The 20,206-nt window shown below is 47.6% G+C and overlaps 1 protein-coding gene across 1 annotated transcript in view; it reads left to right on the top strand.

Annotated features, from left to right (window-relative positions):
* Positions 1 to 2,410: 2,410 nt before the first annotated feature.
* The window catches only part of LOC142296516 (CD109 antigen-like), a 474,860-nt gene continuing 457,064 nt past the window's right edge, over positions 2,411 to 20,206 (top strand). Inside the window, exon 1 of the mRNA XM_075340204.1 lies at positions 2,411 to 2,624. Within this exon, the coding sequence (XP_075196319.1) occupies positions 2,557 to 2,624 (68 nt within the window). The 5' untranslated portion in view covers positions 2,411 to 2,556. The remainder of the gene's footprint in view (positions 2,625 to 20,206) is intronic.

Genomic DNA, 20,206 nt, shown 5'->3' with positions numbered 1-20,206 from the left:
TTTGACTACTCCAGCATTACACTAAAGGCTGCTTTACACGCAGCGACATCGCTAGCGATGTCGCTGGTGAAATCACCCACCCCCGACGGTTGTGCGTCACGGGCAAATCGCTGCCCGTGGCGCACAACATCACTAGGACTCGTCACACATACTTACCTGCCTAGCGACGTCGCTGTGGCCGGCGAACCGCCTCCTTTCTAAGGGGGAGGTTCATGCGGCGTCACAGCGGCGTCACTAAGCAGCCGCCTAATAGAAGCGGAGGGGCGAAGATGAGCGGCCGTAACATCCCGCCCACCTTCTTCCTTCCTCGTTGCGGGCGGCCGCAGGCATGGTGATGTTCCTCATTCCTGCGGTGTCACACATAGCGATGTGTGCTGCCGCAGGAATGACGAACAACCTGCGTCCTGCAACAGCAACAATAATTGGGATTAGAATGACGTGTCAACGATCAACGATTAGGTAACTAATTTTGATCGTTAACGGTCGTTCCTGCGTTTCACACGCAATGACGTCGCTAACAAGGCCGGATGTACGTCATGAATTCCCTGACCCCAACGACATCTCGCTAGCGATGTCATTGCGTGTAAAGCCCGCTTTAGTCTTCATACTTCCGTCTAGATCTGGACAGGCATTTAACTGTGGTGACAAATCATTGTCCACAGTGATAAGATGACTTTCAAGACTAACCAGAAAGTATTGAGACTTGTGAGAGATAATACCATGTGGCAGTGATACAGACTCTTAAAGAGGACCTGTCACCAGGTCAAACATGGCCTGTTTTTGCTCTTACTTCATCCTCTCTGCTCTTTTGAGCATGTTGTCTTATTTTTTTTTTTTTTTTACTGCACCACAAGATTCGATATACACTGGCCTTGCATTTTTATTTATTAATATTTATTTTGGCCTTTACTAAGTGGGAGTCACTCACAAGCTTTTCAGTCTGTAAGCTGTTCTGCATTCTTATCCAGTGAACTACGCTGCCTTGTTAAGACCAAAGAACATAGCACTAAATAAAAAGACCTAAATCTCTGGAACCATATGGCAGGTTTAAAATAAGAAAAAAACAACAACACAAAAACTGAATTTTTAAAGGAGCAGTGGGAATAAAATAAGAGGAAACTTTTGACCTGGTGACAAGTCCTCTTTAAGGTTGCCATACTCATTATATTAAAGGGAATCTGTCAGCAGGTTATTTCTACCTCATCTGAAAGCAGCAAGATGTAGGCAAAGAGATTCTGAATCCAACAGTAAATCACTTAGATTACTGGGTTCAGCCATTCTGACACCATGTGATTATTTAGGTTTAGTCATGTAGCTGAGCCCAGGGAGCTGTTCTGCCCACACCAGGCTTTGAATGGAGATTGTACATTGACAGTGAGGTGTCAATCAGATTAGGACATCTGAGTTTATAGTCCTGTAATGATAAGGGTCCTGCTGCTTAAACAGAAATAGCAAATAAACAAAAGATTGGACTGTGAAAAAACAGGCATGCCTGAACTTAATGTTAACCCTTGCAGTATGCTGGATTCAACTTACATAGCAAAAACTTGCTGACAGATTCCCTTTAAGATTGTCCAAACCTGCTGACTTGGGGCTTTAAATGTGTATAACAATGATCCTAAAAGTAGCTGTTGAGGAAAGCCAGGATTAAGTCTGTTTAACATACCCTTTAATTCTCAGGTGAGACAAGATACCAGACAGTTACTTTTGCCTCTCTGACTATTCGAAGACATAATAAAAGGGAAGAAAACTCATGCATATGTACAATATATGGCAGTGATTATCTTTTTCTCAAATCGACAAACAATGGACTCGGATGAGTTTATCTGTACTGAGGTACGTATTGCTGTAAGCACACATGTATCCATACTCTTCTGGCTTGCAGTGTTGTAGTGGTGAACATTGCTGGAACATGTCCTATTGTACATTTCATCCTAAGTCATGTGAAATTCATTATCGCCACCCACGCAATAATATAAACTGTATTCTATGTGTAGAAGCCAGTTACTTAATACACAGCTTAAATATAAAGTCATTGGAAAATGTGCAGGCTAAGGGGTTTCTGACGGAGGCTTGTGGAAGTAATCTTAGACCGTCTACCCTGTCTCCTTCTGACTCACTTGTGGCTGGGGCATATTTTCCATATTCTCATTAGCTTCCTTCACGTCTAAACTCATCAGTAAGGGTGTGGTACATACTTTACACATAACAGACTCATCCTATACAAGCTTTGTGCTCTCATCTTTTTCTTTGAACACAGGTATGTATTTTGTTCATCTGCGATACAAAGAGTAGAACAAGCTTCAGCAGAAGGAAGAAGCTGCCAAGAGCAGCTAGCGGCGGACACGTACAGTATTAGCAGTTGGAGGGAAGGAGAGGGGCGGGAGTGTTTATGGCTGACGGTATGAATCACTGACTGCTGCAAATTTTAACATCATTGATTTCCTTGCTCCAATAAGAACGTCCTAAAGATTAAAAAAAAAAAAAAAATTAAAGCCTGTGGGAACAGTAGGAAAGTAGAACAGCCCGTGGAGAACTTGAGACTGACCGAACAAGATGCTGCAGAAGGGCCTGCTCCTTTTCCCCCATATGCTTTGCTTCTTGACATCATACGCTGCGTCAGGGTAGGAATCGTTACATTTGTCTCAAAGGGGGGGAAGTGTTACATAGATTGAATGATGTAATTATTAGATGTCGTCTGGACATATCACAGGCCTCACGGTCAGCTGCGCGCTGGAACAAAACAGCTATGCATGTGTTATGTCTTAGTGCACTCCATTAATCCAGAAACATTAAGCAGCTTAGCTGGGGATTGAAGTGTAAAGAATGCAGACATGTATTCTCTGTAGAGAAGAATTTTCCCAATGTTAATCACACATGAAAAAAGGAGTTAAGCTAAATCTTTACATTCGAAAATGTTTTGGGTTTTACATAGAAAGCCAAACGAGGTCATGTGCATATCCCATTGATGTATGAATATTGCAATTAGCTATATAATAATAAGTGGAATTGTTAAGGCCCCGTCACACACAACGAGATTGCTAACAAGATCGTTGCTGACTCACAGTTTATGTGACGCAATAACGATCTTGCCAGTGATCTTGTTATGTGTGACACCTGCCAGCAATCGGGCCCCTGCTGTGAGGTCGCCAGTCATTGCAGAATGGTCTGGACCATTTTCTTCAAAGGCAATGTCCTGCTGGGCAGGACGCATTGCTGTGATTGACGCTCTGTGACAGGGTCCCGATAACCTCTGAAATCATTATATAAGTCGCTACTGCAACCTGTATCGTTACTGTGTCATTGGTAAGGGCTGACTGTGTGACATCTCACCAGCGACCTCCCAGCGACTTACCAGCGATCCTTATCAGGACGTATCGTTGTCGGGATCGCTCGTAAGTCGTTGTGTGTTAATGGGCCTTAAGCTGCATGTCTACTATTTGAGCACAATTTGCATTTATTTGCATTGAGTTGTTGATGAAGAAGAATAAATCATCCCTATTCAATTATGTCATTCAAAGCTGCATATTTGTGAGCATGTAGGTTTGGTAAATCCATCAACACCTTTATAACTTTTATTAATTGTTGACATTACTGACATTTTTTTCATATGTAAATGAGGCATGAGTGCACTGGGCATGTTAAAGCACTTCATGAGCATTTGTCAAAGGAGGAGACGGGCTTACCCTAAATGGGAGGGGCTTCACTAAGCACCTACCGGGTATTCACCAGAACCTCTGAAGGTGAGATTGGGTTTGGCTGGTGGTAGACAGAAGGTGTCACTACCAAGGCTGTGTCTGGGACTATGGTAGCTGAGTGTAGATGGATGACAGCAGGACAGGAATGGAGCCACAGACAGGAAGGGTACTAGGACCCAGGAACACAAACAGGACAAGAAAGGGTACACTGGCAGGACACAGGAGACACTGGACTCTGGATACACCAGACAATGAATACATCGCACCCTGGATATGCCGGAACCTGGATACACTGGAATCTTAATACACCAGAACCTGGATAGGCCGGAACCTGGATAGGCCAGACTCAGGCAGGACACCAGACTCAGGAAGGACATTGGACTCAGGCTTGTACTGGGACACAGGAACAGGCTCAGGAAGATAGACAGGACTGGAACAGGTACACTTGCAGGATACAGAAGACTCAGGACTCTGGAAAAGCTAGACTCTAGATATGCCGGTCTTTTGTTACACTGGAGTAGGGCAGCCCACCAGACTCAGGCAGGATACCAGACTCAGGCTGGTACTGGGTCGCAGAAATGAACTTTAGAAACACAGGCAGGACTGATACTGGAACAGGGACAGGACAGATACAGGAACACACGGTGGATGGGTTCAGGAACCAAGAGAGATCAGGTACAGGAACACAGGCTGGATGGGTTCAGGAATAGGGACAAGTACAGGAAGACATTCTGAACAGGTTCAGGAACTCAAGCAGGTTGGTAATGGAAGACAGGTTGGTTGGATTCAGTAACACTAGCAGCACCAGAACTGGCAACTCAGGACTGGATGGACCAGGAACTCAAGCAGAAATGGCACTGGTGTACAAGGTTAGATGGACCAGGAATACAGACAGGACTGACACTGGAACACAACACATGGGAAAGAGTGGGCACAACTACACCAATCATGTACTGGAAAATCCAGAATAATGGAATGAAGCAAGAGGAGCCCCTTGTTGCATGCGAAAAGTGTGAAAATGTTTATTAATACACAGAGCAATATTATTAAGAACACTTAAAAATGGAGAAGATCAAGGGAATGATCCACTCATGAGCAGAATGGCACATCAACACTAAAACTTCACAAATAATGCAGATGGAACAAATCACATAGGCACAAAATAGCAGTACCAAAAGACATTATATAGCAATACATAGTCACCAAATGTAAGACTAAGGGGCACTTTGCACACTACGACATCGCAGGTGCGATGTCGGTGGGGTCATGTCGAAAGTGACGCACTTCCAGCGTCACTACATCGTAGTGTGTAAATCCTAGATGATACGATTAATGAGCGTAAAATCGTCGTAATCGTATCATCGGTGTAGTGTCGGGGAATTCCATAATTATGCTGCTGCGACGGTACGATGTTGTTCCTCGCTACTGCGGCAGCACACATCGCTGTGTGTGAAGCCGTTGGAGTGAGGAACATCACCTTACCTGCTAACCGCAGCTCATGCCGACTATGCGAAAGGAAGGAGGTGGGCGGGATGTTTACGTTCCGCTGATCTCTGCCCCTCCGCAGTTATTTGCCGTCTGCCGTGTGACGTCGCAGTGACGCCGCACGACCCGCCCCCTTAATAAGGAGGCGGTTCGCCGGCCAGAGCGACGTCGCAGGGCAGGTGAGTGCATGTGAAGCTGCCGTAGCGATAATGTTCGCTACGGCAGCAATCACAAGATATCGCAGCTGCGACGGGGGCGGGGAATATCGCGCTCGGCATCGCAAGCATCAGCTTGCGATGTCGTAGTGTGCAAAGTGCCCCTAAGTCTAAGGAGCGTCAGGATGAGACTCCAGTTGCTTTCATTGTAAAATAGATTTTCAGCTCATGCATAGAGGGAGCTTATTGTCTGGAGTGACGTGACATCACTGAGAAGAGGAGCAGAATGGTGCTGGATACCAGAGAAAGAGGTGATAGGTGAGTATAGTAACACACTCACACTACATGTACATATACACACATTTAATGAAAGAAACTATTCATGGGAGGGCTTGTTTAATTGCACTGTTCAGTACTTCACACCTCATTTTCATATGAAATAAAATGCTATTTTTTGTGAATGCAGCCACAGATAGAAGATACAAAGGTGTTGATTCATTTACATTGCAAAGACCTGCATGCCAGTATAAAGAGAGGAGAGTTGTTCTTACTAACAGATTAAAATAATTGTCTCCTACTATCAGGGCCGGTCCAGGTTTTTGTGTGTCCTGGGCAGTGCCGTATTTGGCATTCATGCTGCCCTAGGCACTTTAAGTTATAACGCCGTCTACTAGTAAGGCTGCTTTCACACTTGCTTTGTTTTTGTATCCGTCACAATCAGTTGTGTGACTTATGCAACGGATGCGTTGCAGATAGTGGCAAAACTGATGTGACTGATGCTGAAAAACAACGATCCGTTGTTTTGTTGCTTTTTTTTTACTGTTTTACCAGCGGCTGGCTATTGTGAATGATCAGCTGATCACCCGGCGGCCGGACGCTAGGCGATCACCTGATTGTTCACAGTAGCCAAGCGATCAGATGATCGCTCTCAAAAGCCAGCTGATCGCTCTCAAAATCCAGCCGCCAGGCGATCAGCTGATCGTTCGGCCGCCGAGAGGGAGAGAGAAACATTGATTTCAATTATTAAAAACAAGAGTTGAGCATGCTCAGTAGAAAAAAAAGGATTCCGACGCTCAAAAAACACTACATGCTGCGTTCCTACGTTCATACATAACTACATCACAAGAACAACCATCAGTACATGAATACATCACCAGAACCACAGTCAGTACATGCCTACATCACCAGAACAATCATCAGTACAGAAATACAGCCCCAGAACCACTGTCAGTACATGACTGCATCACCAGAACAATTATCAGTACAGAAATACAGCCTGAGAACAACCGTCAATACATGACACATCACCAACGTTATACAGCGATCACTTTCAATGTCAGGTTAGCCCCTATCATATAAACTTATATACCTTAACAATGGTAAGGAGATGATTGAAATTGTTGTTACCAACTATCATCAAACTAGGTACCACAGTACTGATTAGTTGCTAGTAGCCGCACTAGTAAATATTTAAAGAGTAACTTAAAGGTTTGGTTCGAAGGCAAAGTAATTTTCATTCTAAATCCCTATCTATTTAGTGCCAAAATATATATATTTTTTAATATACTTACATTAATAATTTCCTATCCTGCCCCTTGATGACGCTTCATTTCAGGGAGGGGCAGAGGCTGTGGCAGTGACTGCAGCCTCTGCCCCATGATAACGCTTCTTTCGAGTATCCCAGCATGCACCATGCTCTAGGATCCTCAAAAGAAGGGTCATCAAAAAGGTCCATTAATTCTTAGACTGGTGCAGTAATGTCTCCTGAGACCCCCATAGGTGAAGTGCACGGCTCAGGAAACAGGAGTCTGATTTTCTACTAAACCAGCGCTGCTCTGTCTGCTCTCCTGCACTTTCCTAATAGGTCTTTGGAGCAATTGTGGGGGACTCGGGACCGGGTTCCCCTCAGATCTGCTCAAAATCAATTACCCTAAAACATATAAAATGATTTCTAAAACATTAAGTCTCTCTGTAAGGTGCGTTTACACTGCTGCGGATTATCGATCTACCTCAACAAGCCGTCAATCACCTGATGCAGGAGCAAAATATTTGTTTGTATAGTGACATTTTTAAAAGGAAATCTGTCTCCCACAAAATGCCGATCACCCTGCACAAATATTCATAATAGGGAACGTCGCACATAGAAAAATCATACAGGGTGTATACAGCCCATACAGAAATCACACCAGGGGTATACAGCCCATACAGAAATCATACCAGATGTATACAGCCTATACAGAAATCATACCATATGTATACAGCCTATACAGAAATCATACCAGGTGTATACAGCCTATACAGAAATCACACCAGGGGTATACAGCACATACAGAAATCACACCAGGGGTATACAGCACATACAGAAATCACACCAGGGGTATACAGCCCATACAGAAATCCCACCACATGTATACAGCCCATACAGAAATAATACCAGGTGTATACAGCCCATACAGAAATCATAGCAGGTGTATACAGCCCATACAGAAATCATACCAGGTGTATACAGCCCATACAGAAATCATACCAGGTGTATACAGCCCATACAGAAATCATACTAAGTGTATACAGCCCATACAGAAATCATACCAGGTGTATACAGCTCATACAGAAATGATACCAGGTGTATACAGCTCATACAGAAATCACACTGAGTGTATACAGCCCATATAGAAATCATACCGGGTGTATACAGCCTATATAGAAATCATACCGGGTGTATACAGCCCATACAGAAATCATACCGGGTGTATACAGCTCATACAGAAATGATTCCAGGTGTATACAGCCCATACAGAAATGATGCTAGGTGTATACAGCCCATACAGAAATCATACCAGGTGTATACAGCCCATACATAAATCACACCAGGTGTATACAGCCCATATAGAAATCACACCAGGTGTATACAGCCCATGCAGAAATCACTCCAGGTGTACACAGCGCATACAGAAATCATACCAGGTGTACTCAGCCCATACAGAAATCATACCAGGTGTACACAGCCCATACAGAAATCATACCAGGTATACACAGCCCATATAGAAATCATACCAGGTGTACACAGCCCATACAGCAATCATACCAGGTGTACACAGCCCATACAGAAATCACACCAGGTGTATACAGCTCATACAGAAATCACACCAGGTGTGTACAGCTCATACAGAAATCATACCAGGTGTATATAGCCCATACAAAAATCATACTAGGTGTATATAGCCCATACAGAAATCATACCAGGTGTACAGTCGTGGCCAAAAGTTTTGAGAATGACACCAAAATTATATTTTCACATGATTTGTTGCCCTGTGGTTTTTAATTGTGTTTGTCTGATGTTTACATCACATACAGAAATATAATTGCAATCATATTATGAGTACCAAAAGGTTATATTGACAGTTAGAATGAGTTAATGCAGCAAGTCAATATTTTTAGTGTTGACCCTTCTCAATCAACTTCTGGACCAAATCCTGACTGATATCTGTCCATTCTTGCATAAGCAATGCTTGCATTTTGCCAGAATTAGTTGGTTTTTGTTTGTCCACCCGTCTCTTGATGATTGCCCACAAGTTCTCAATGGGATTAAAATCTGGGGAGTTTCCAGGCCATGGACCCAAAATCTCTATGTTTTGTTCCATGAGCCATTTAGTGATCACCTTTGCTTTATGGCAAGGTGCTCCATCATGCTGGAAAAGGCATTGTTGGGCGCCAAACTGCTCTTGGACAGTTGGGAGAAGTTGCTCTTGGAGGACATTCTGGTACCATTCTTTATTCATGGCTGTGTTTATAGGCAAGACTGTGAGTGAGCCAATTCCCTTGGCTGAGAAGCAACCCCACACATGAATCGTTTCAGGATGCTTAACAATTGGCATGAGACAAGACTGGTGGTAGCGCTCACCTCTTCTTCTCCTAAGAAGCTGTTTTCCAGATGTCCAAAACAATCGAAAAGGGGATTCATCTGAGAAAATGACTTTACTCCAGTCCTCAGCAGTCCACTCCCTGTACCTTTTGCAGAATATCAGTCAGTCCCTGATGTTTTTTCTGGAGAGAAGTGGCTTCTTTGCTGCCCTCCATGAAACCAGGCCTTGCTCAAAGAGTCTCCGCCTCACAGTGCATGCAGAAGTACTCACACCAGCCTGCTGCCATTGCTGAGCTAGCTCGGCACTGCTGGTAGTCCGATCCCGCAGCTGAAACAGTTTTAAGATACGGTCCTAGCGTTTGCTGGTCCTTCTTGGGCGCCCTGGAGCCTTTTTGGCAACAATGGAAGCTCTCTCCTTGAAGTTTTTGATGATGCGATAGATTGTTAACTGAGGTGCAATCTTTGTAGCTGTGATACTCTTCCCTGTTAGGCCATTTTTGTGTAGAGCAATGATGGCTGCACGTGTTTCTTTAGAGATAACCATGGTTAACTGAAGAGAAACAATGATACCAAGCACCAGCCTCCTTTTAAAGTGTCCAGTGGTGTCATTCTTACTTAATCATGACTGATTGATCGCCAGCCCTGTCCTCATCAACACCCACACCTGTGTTAATGGAACAATCACTAAAACAGTGTTAGCTGCTCCTTTTAAGACAGGAATGCAATGATGTTGAAATGTGTTTTGGGGGTTAAAGTTCATTTTCATAGCCAATATTGACTTTGCAAGTAATTGCTGTAAAGCTGACTCTTTATGACATTCTGGAGTATATGCAAATTGCCATTAGAAAAACTTAAGCAGTAGACTTTGTAAAAATTAATATTTGTAGCATTCTCAAAACGTTTGCCCATGACTGTATACAGCTCAACTTAACATTTGATAAAAGATTCACTTTTGTTTATGGCATAGGCCACGGCAAAAGTGCACAATGCCCCCTCACTGCAAAAAAAAACAAAACAAATAGAAGATTTTTTTTTATTGTTAGCTTACACTGTTTCTACCTGGCATGATTTTTATATGGGCTGTGTTCCCTAAAAAATGTTTCTACAGTTTAATTGGCATTTGGGGGGGTGACAGATGCCTTTAAATATCTTTCTTGGCCGCACATTGTCCTGTGAACACATGCTGCTAAGAACAGTGCAATTCTATGTGCACAGAACGATCATGGTAAAGATCGTACTGTGCACATGAAAGTGCTGTCACAGGCTCAGCAGCTGTTAAACCATTGACCATCTGCTGGATATAGATCAGCGATCGCTTAAAACCTGCAATAGCCAATGTGTTTAGCCATCACCTGCATTTATCCAGCCCCAAACTTCGGTACCTCACAGGTCCTGGTGCCATGATGACTTCACATCCACAGCTCGTCTCTGCAGACCTCCATCTTCTCTGCTCTTCTGCAGCACATGACGACACAGTGCCCTTAAAAATAACATGTCATTGTAAAAATAATCAACCATGCTGTTCCCTAAATAAGCCCCCAGAATAAATATCTGTCCCTCGCTTTAATTCCTGCACAAAAAAAATGACACCCCCCCCCACTGTCTATATTATGGTACATGGCTTCCACACTGCCCCCTTTATATACCACACCATCTCCCCTCATGAGTTACACCCACTACACACTCCTCACTTAGGAAGTACGATTTTCAAACTGTCTGCACCACATGCTGCCCCCTATTCGAACTGTCTCCCACACATTAGACTTCTACATACTGAGCCATGTTGCCCTTTCTCCATACTGAGCCCACCCCACGGTGCCCCCTTTTCCATACTGAGCCCACCCCACGCTGCCCCCTTTTCCACAGTGATTCCACCCCACAGGCTGCCCCCTGCCCCATACAGATCACGCTGTGAGCCCACACAGAGCCAACTACATGCACCCCCTTTATCATACAGAGCGCTCCCTATGCTACTGCCCCCTTCCCCATAGAGATTCCCCTCCATGCACCCCCTTTTTCCCATACAGAGTGCTCCCTATACTGCTGCCCCTGCTCCATAGAGATCCCCCTCCATGCACCCCATTTTCTTATATAGAGTGCTCCCTATGCTGCTGCCTCTGCCCCATTGAAATCTCCCTCCATGCACCCCCTTTTCCCATACAGAGTGCTCCCTATGCTGCTGCCACTGTCACATAGAGATCCCCCTCCATGCACCCCCTTTTGCTATATAGAGTGCTCCCTATACTGCTGCCCCTGCCCCATAGAGATCGCCTCCATGCACCCACTTTTCCTATAGAGAGCGTTCCCTATGCTGCTGCCCCTGTCCCATAGAGATCCCCCTCCATACACCCCCTTTCCCCCTTTTCACATACAGAGCGCTCCCTATGCTGCTGCCCCTGTCCCATAGAGATCCCCCTCCATGCACCCCCTTTTCCCATACAGAGCGCTCCCTATGCTGCTGCCCCTGTCCCATAGAGATCCCCCTCCATGTACCCCGTTTTCCTATATAGAGCGCTCCTATACTGCTGCCCCTGCCCCATAGAGATCCTCCTCCATTTACCCCCTTTTTCCTATATAGAGCGCTCCCTATGCCCCTGCCCCATAGAGATCCTCTTCCATTTACCCCCTTTTTCCATACAGAGCGCTCCCTATGCTGCTGCCACTGTCACATAGAGATCCCCCTGCGTGCAACCCCTTTCCTATATAGAGCGCTCCCTATGGCTGCTGCCCCTGTCCCATAGAGATCCCACTCCATGCACCCCCTTTCCTATACAACGCAGTCCCTATGGCTGCTGCCCCTGTCCCATAGAGATCCCACTGCATGCACCCCCTTTCCTATACAGCGCACCCCCTATGGCTGCTGCCCCTTCCCCATAGAGATCCCCTCCATGCAACCCCTTTCCTATATAGAGTTCTCCCTATGGCTGCTGCCCCCTGCCCCATAGAGATCGCCCTCCATGCACCCCCTTTCCTATAGAGCGCACCCCCTATGGCTGCTGCCCCATAGAGATCCCCCTCCATGCACCCCCTCTCCTATACAGTGCGCCCCCTATGGCTGCTGCCCCATAGAGATCCCCCTCCATGCACCCCCTGTCCTATACAGTACGCCCCCTATGGCTGCTGCCCCATAGAGATCCCCCTCCATGCACCCACTTTCCTATACAGTGCGCCCCTTATGGCTGCTGCCCCATAGAGATCCCCCTCCATGCACCCAATTTCCTATACTGCGCTCCTCCTATGGCTGCTGCCCCATAGAGATCCCACACAGATTACACCCCATGCACCTCCTTTTCCCATAGTGAGCGCTCCCTATGGCGGCCCCTGTCCCATGCAGATTATCCTGCTGCTGCTATCTTCAGCTCTATAGCGCTTACCTCCTGGCTCTGGTGACTTCTCTCCTCCTCAGCGCGGCACTCAGTCTGCAGAGACGCCAGCAGCGGTGAGGTGATCATCGCGCTGCCTGTGACGTCATCAGTGAGCGCGCCAGGCCAGGGAGCTGATTGCAGCTCCTGACCCTGGAAGTGCCGGCGCGCAGGGAGCAGGTATGGAGTATGATTTGTATTAGTGTTTAAGACGCTGATACAAATTAATCATGGGACCACCAACTAACTACCCCCCCAGACTCCGGTTTTAGCAATGAGTCTGGGGAGGGAAATTACAAAAAAAAATTTGTTTAATTTTTTTTTTTTTTACTCTCGCCCTTGGCGCCACCCCCCCGCAACCCGCCATCCCAGGCACTGGACCTCCGGTGCCTAATGGTAAATACGACCCTGGCCCTGGGCAAAAGAATCTCAGTGGGCCCCATCCACACATAGACATGCCGAGATACATACACATGCAAGCATACATACATATTTAAAGAGAGATTCACAAAAACACATATAAATAGACATAAATCTAGACACAGTCATATACACTGACATACATAAATACACATCATACATGCACACACAGACACATTAGAGATATTTCTTATATTTGGAAGCCGGCAACAACCTCATTCACATCCCATGTGTCAGTGCCACGCTGATTGGTGGCCGTCACTAACAGACATAGCTGCACATAGAGCACATAGATACTGCTGTATATATGTCGCGGGCGGAGGAGGGGACGCTGCGCTCTCCCACTGCTCGGGTCCGGCCGCCGCTGCTGCTGTGGCCGCTGCTGCTCGGTGGCTCGAGCGATGGGCCGGATCCCGGGAACTCGAGCGGCGCTCCTCGCCCGTGAGTGAAAAGGGGATAGATTTTTGGGGATTTATTGTCCGTGACGCCACCCATGGTTGTGGGGATTTTTGGTAACACCACCGCTGCTCTGTATGGGGATCCCGGGAGCGGTGACAGGGAGCAGCAGAATTGTTAGTTCCCCCCTCCGTGGGTAGGGGTTGGTTGTCCCGGGGCCCAGTGATGGGGTGGAGGATGAGAGATGGCAGGCCAGATGCGGGGCCTGGTGAGGTGCAGGGTCGCGGGGGGGGGGGGGGGCAGCGCTGTGCCTCATGGCACGGTGGTACTCACTCAGCCTGAGACGGTGACACAGTTCTCGGTAAAACACACGGCTGGAAAGACGGTTCCCACGGACGGCTGCTGTTGCTTTTCCCTGGTAGTTATCGGTGACTGTCTCTTTCCGTGCACCTAAGTTCAATGATGGTACCGATGGATTCCCACCGTTAACCCGCTCCCCGACTTGGATATGGGCCGGAGGAGCCCCTCTTTGCCCGCAGGTGCTGGCCCTGAGAAACTGGTGCCTTGGCAGTGGCGGTATCTCTCTCATACGGTTGGACGGTTGCCTTCAATCGGGACTTAGTTGTTTGGAGACCCAGAGGTCCCCTTCACTGACGGATTTGGCAAATTCACGGCGACTCCTAGCCTTGCCGGGATCCGAAAGGCCCCTGCCAATGGTGCTGGCTTCTCCTTGTGTACCGGTCCGGTACCGCCGGGCCACCACCCGTCCACGGTCCTTACGGTAACTCCGATAGGCCACTCCTGCAGACGGTCACCGCCGTCTGCTAACCTTGCTGTCTTTGTCCGGGGCACACACCCGGACCAACTTCAGGCTCTCTAAAGCTGTCACTTTCCTCCTTCACTACTTTCCCTCCTTCCACTTTTAACTCCAAACCTCATCTCTCCCTCTCCAAAACTCAACTCTCCTCAACTCCACTGCCTGGTTTTCCCGCCTCCAGGACTGTGAACTCCTTGGTGGGTGGAGACCAACCGCCTGGCTCCACCCCCTGGAGTGGACATCAGCCCCTGGAGGAAGGCAACAAGGATTTCTGGTCTAGCTTTGATGTGCCTAACCGGGGTGTAGGGTGTGGTGATGTCATTACCTGTGACCCCTGGCTTGTCCAGGGCGTCACATATACATCACAAGAGAGGCTGGGGACATACACATTACTGGGGGGCATACATATTAGGAAAGGATTATACAGCTCCAGAGAGGGCTATACAGCTCTAGAGGGGGGCAGTGGCTCTGGGGCGGGGGGGGGGACAAACAGCTCTGAGGTGGGGGGTGACATGCAGCTCTGCGGGTATACAGCTCTGGGGTTCGGGGTGACATACAACTCTGGGGTGGCATACAGCACTGGGGTAGGGGGACGTACAGCTCCTGAGGCAGTATACAGCATGTAGGTAGGTATGCAGCCCCCATATTCCTCCATATAGTGTTATGAAGCCCCCATTGTCCTCCATAAAGTATTATGTAGCCCTCATGTAGTATTATGCAGCCCCAATATTGCACTGTGCAGCCTCCATATTGCACTATGCAGCCCCCATATGGCACTATGCAGCCCCCATATGGTACTATACAGGCCCCATATGGCACTATGCAATCCCCATATGACACTATGCACCCCCATATGGCACTATGCAACCCCCATATGGCACTATGCAACCCCCATATAGCACTATGCAACCCCTATATAACATTAAGCAGCCTCCATATAGCACAATGCAGATCCAGATAGCATTAGGAACCCTCATGTAGTATATAGCCCCCATATAGCACAATGCAGACCCATATAGCATTAGGCACTCTCATGTACATCGTGTGCAGAATTATTAGGCAAGTTGTATTTTAGATGACTTTTTTATTATTGATCAACAACTATTATACAACAACTATTATACAACAACTTACAATATAGTTGGAGTGGGTTTTTTTTTTAGATTTGGCTATCTTAGGAGGATATCTGTTTGTGCAGGTAACCATTGCTGTGCAGAATTATTAGGCAACTTAATAAAAACCAAATATATTCCAATCTCACTTGTTTATTTTCACCAGGTAAACCAATATAACTGCACAAAACTTAGAAATAAACATTTCTGACATGCAAAAACAAAACCTCAAAAAATTAGTGACCAATATAGCCACCTTTCTTTATGATGACACTCAACAGCCGACCATCCATAGATTTTGTCAGTTGCTTGATCTGTTTACGATTAACATTGTGTGCAGCAGCCACCACAGCCTCCCAGACACTGTTCCGAGAGGTGTACTATTTTCCCTCCCTGTAGATCTCACATTTTATGAGGGACCACAGGTTCTCTATGGGGTTCAGATCAGGTGAACAAGGGGGCCATATTATTATTTTTTCATATTTTAGACCTTCGCTGGCCAGCCACGCTGTGGAGTAGTTGGATGCATGTGATGGAGCATTGTCCTGCATGAAAATCATGTTTTTCTTGAACGATACCGACTTCTTCCTGAACCACTGCTAGAAGAAGTTGTCTTCCAGAAACTGGCAGTAGGTCAGAGTTGAGCTTCACACCATCCTCAACCCGAAAAGGTCCCACAAGTTAATCTTTGATGATACCAGCCCATACCAGTATCACACCTTCACTTTGCTGGCAACTGAGTTGGAGTGGAGCTATCTTCCTTTTACTGATCCAGCCTCTGGCCCATCCATCTGTCTCATCAAGAGTCACTCTCATTTCATCAGTCTATAAAACCTTTGAAAAATCAGTCTTAAGATATTTCTTGGCCCAGTCTTGACGTTTTAGACTTTGTCATTACACCACCCCTCTCCGCATTACAGAGATGCACATCACCTGATTTACTTAATTGGTAGTTGGCTCTCAAGCCTATATAGCTTGGAGTAGAACAATATGTATAAAAAGTATCATGTGATCAAAATACTCATTTGCCTAATAATTCTGCACACTGTGTACACTGTGTGCAGAATTATTAGGCAAATTAGTATTTTGATCACATGATATTTTTTTATACATGTTGTCCTACTCGAAGCTGTATAGGCTTGACAGCCAACTACCAATAAAGTAAATCAGGTGATGTGCATCTCTGTAATGAGGAGGGATGTGGTAAAATGACATCAACACCCTATATAAGGTGTGCTTAATTATTAGGCAACTTCCTTTCCTTTGGCAAAATGGGTCAGAAGAGAGATTTGACGGGCTCTGAAAAGTCCAAAATTGTGAGATGTCTTGCAGAGGGATGCAGCAGTCTTGAAATTGTCAAACTTTTGAAGCATGATCACTGAACAATCAAGCGTTTCATGGCAAATAGCCAACAGGGTTGCACGACACGTGTTGGGCAAAAAAGGTGCAAAATAACTGCCCATGAATGGAGGAAAATCAAGCGTGAAGCTGCCAAGATGCCATTTTACACCAGTTTGGCCATATTTGAGAGTTAGGGGGTTATCCACTACTCTGACAACTCCTTCTCATTCCACATGTCTTCCAATTAAAATAAAAAAATCTCATACTCCCCTCTGATGGTGGTGCCACTCCAGCTGTGTTGGTGCTCACGTTCCAAAAGTTCAGGTGAGGTTATCTTGTACGAGCCTCACACCCAATCACTACCTTCAGAGGAAGTAAGAGTTGCGGCTGGCTACTCACCACTTACTTCTTGTTGATTAATCATTTGTACGAAAGGCACGGACTGGGTGCAAGGCTCATGTGAGATAACAACCTCACGTGAGCCCTGGGAACTTGAACGCCGACATCTCTGGAATGGCACCACCCAGGGCCGGTGCTCCGCCCCTGCCTCTGTCAAACCGCTCGTATCCGGGGGTCTGCTGTGACTCGAGGGTCTCCAGACCCAGGGGCCTGCAGCCACTCGAATGTAAAGGGGACTATTTACAAGGGATAAGAGTTCATGACGCCACCCGTTGTTCGCGGTAAGGGGAGTACCGATGCTGCCGATGAAAGTACCGAGGGGAGATGGAGTGGGGCAGCCAGATGACGTTCCCTCCACGGGTAGGGGAGGCCCCGGGACTCTGGATGGTGGAGATGCTGGTGTAGGGGAGCGCAGGGCTGGTTGGAAGCAGGGGAGGACCATGTACTCACTCAGGCAGTGTTGGTGACGCAACCGCAAAGCAGACTCTGGCAACAAGGCAAACCAAGTCTCTGGGTGCTGCTGTGCTCTTGGGGGAGCCCGTTCGGGTATCCGTTCCCTATAGTACTAGTGTTCTGGTGACCCGTTGGCATAAAGCTGTCCGGGCCCCGCTCCCTACATATTAGTAGTGGAGCTGCGCTCTCAAGGGCTCACGCTTGGGATTTCTGTGGGCTGCGTGGGTTGGAAAGCCCTATCCCCCTCGTTGCGCTAGTGCCTCTGATCTCTGAGCTTCTTGGGGACAGTCCATAAAGTCCCTATCCTCCGCAGGTTAATTGCCAATTTGTCTGAAGCTACTCCTCGATCTAGGGTCCAGTACCCCGCCATACTTTCGGTCCCGGACCGGTTATTAGACTCAAGCTGCTGACCCTCCTCCAAGACCAGGTCTAGGCACCCAGCCTCAATTACCTGCGACCGGGTCTCCGACTCCTCCAGGCCCAGACCACTGTCTGCAACCCAACCTCTAAATTCCAGGGAGCCACACACTCCCCTAGCTTCTCACTTCTCGAGGGCTAACACTACTCTCTAGGAGCTGCTACTCCCAGCTCCTCACTCTCTGGGAGCTACTTCTATTCTGTCCTACTTCCTTCCCAGCAGTCTGCCTGACCCCTAGGTGGGCGACCCTGTCCCAGCACAGCAGTCCACTGGTGTGTTTCACAGGGTGTGGTGCGGTTGGAATTTGGATGCGGATGGAGGCAGTACCATAGGTTGGGAACCCAGAACCATGGGGGGATTGAGTCCTGCACTAAGAGATAAAGAGGGTGCAGTACCCTGTGACACCCTGACTTGTCACACCGGCTCCATGCTTTTGTGAGCCCCAAGTATAAGAGTCTCAGTGGGCCCCATGCACATACAGACACGCACATACACAGATACGTGCACATACAGGCATATGGGTATATACATAAAGACAAATTTACAAAAATACATGTAAATAGACATAAATATATATACACAGTCATATACACTGACATACATAGACAGACATCATACATGCACATAGACACATTAGGTATTTTTAATATGGAGAAGCTAGCAGCAAGTTACAGTAATTTCCCCCGCTTATCCCCCATCCAGATCCTCCTGGGGATGTGGCTGTGCTGCACTGATTGGTGGCAGTCACTAACAGACAAGGCTAAGCACAGTGCACACTGACCCTGCTGTATATACATCACAGTAGAGCCTGGGGACATACACATTACTGGGGACAGGGCATGCAGCAATGGGGGGCATACAGCTCTAGAGGGGGGCATTTAGCTCAAGGTTGGGGGAACATACAGCTCTGGTGGGTATACAGCATTAGGGTTGGGGGACATACAGCTCTGGGGGTATACAGCACTGGGTTGGAGGGACAACCAGCTCTGGGAAAGTATACAGCACTGGGGTGGGGATATATAGTTCTGGGGTGGTGTACAGCACTGGGGTTGGGGGACATACAGCTCTGGGAGCAGTCAGGGGTCACCATCTCCCCCTTCATTAGATGCAGGGGTCCCCTTCCCTTACCTTTTGCTGCTCGCTTGGTACTTCACGCCACCCGTGGTATGTGGTAATTAGGAGTACCACCGCTGCAGGTGGGAGTACCCGAGGATGATGGAATGGAGCAGCCAGGTATTAGAACCCTCCACGGGTAGGGGGAATACCCCGGGACTCGTTGTTTGCAGGGGAATGCTGTTGGGTGCAAGGGGGTGTCACTTTGGTACTCACTCAGTCCATTAAGCAGACACCGACAACTGGTAAAAGAAGTCTCTGGACACCGCTGCCGCTGAGGGAAGCTAGTTCGGGTCCCATCCCCAACGGTGCTGCTTGGTGAGCCGTGACCTGCCTGCTGGCACTAAGTTTACTTCTTTGATGGCCCCGGTAGTGTGAAACTTGCCGGGTCCCGCTCCCCACTATGGCTAAGTGTGAGAGCTTGCTCTCAGGGCTCACGCTCGGGATTTTCTGGACCGTTTTGGATTGGAAAGTCCTATCCCCCTTGTTGCGCTAGTGCCCGATTTTGGAGCGGGTGGAGAACAAATCTTGAAGGCTCCGTTCTCCGCGGGTAAATTATCGAGTTGCCTGAAGCTACTCCCCGAGCTAGGGTCCACGTACCCCGTTGTGCCTTGGTCCCAGCCTGGTAATGGTGCAAGGCTGCCGGCTGTCCTCCTCGACAGATCCGTGCCCCTTACCATGATCCCCTGCGACAATGGAGGCCCGACTCCTCTAGGCAAAGACCACCACCTGCCATATTGTTTCCCAGGAGCCCTGCTCTCGACCTCCTCTCACTTTCCACTACCAGACTACACTGCTTGACACTCCTCACCTTCCCTCCCCAACACCCCAGGTGGGCGATGCTATTCCACTCAAGCCGTCCACTGGTGTGTTTGGTTGGTGTGGTGCAGGGTGTGTCTAGGATTTGATTAGCCGATGTAGGCAACACCATATGGTTAAGGACAAAAACCAAGAAGGAGGTGGATACTGCACGGGAGGGAAGATTGTGCAATACCCTGTGACGACCCGATAGTCCAGGGGCGTCACACATACAGTACTGAGGTGATGGGACATACAGTTCTGGGGAGTATCCAGCACTGGGGTGGGGGATATACAGCTCGGAGGGGCATACACCACTGAGCTCTGGAGGGCACTATACAGCACAGGGGGAAGGGGAACATACAGCTCTGGAGGGG

This window comes from Anomaloglossus baeobatrachus, chromosome 3 (genome assembly GCF_048569485.1).
Source record: "Anomaloglossus baeobatrachus isolate aAnoBae1 chromosome 3, aAnoBae1.hap1, whole genome shotgun sequence".
In the NCBI taxonomy this organism is placed as follows: Eukaryota; Metazoa; Chordata; class Amphibia; order Anura; family Aromobatidae; genus Anomaloglossus; species Anomaloglossus baeobatrachus.
Note: the sequence above shows the minus strand (reverse complement) of the source record. Positions and strands in the feature narration are given on the sequence as shown.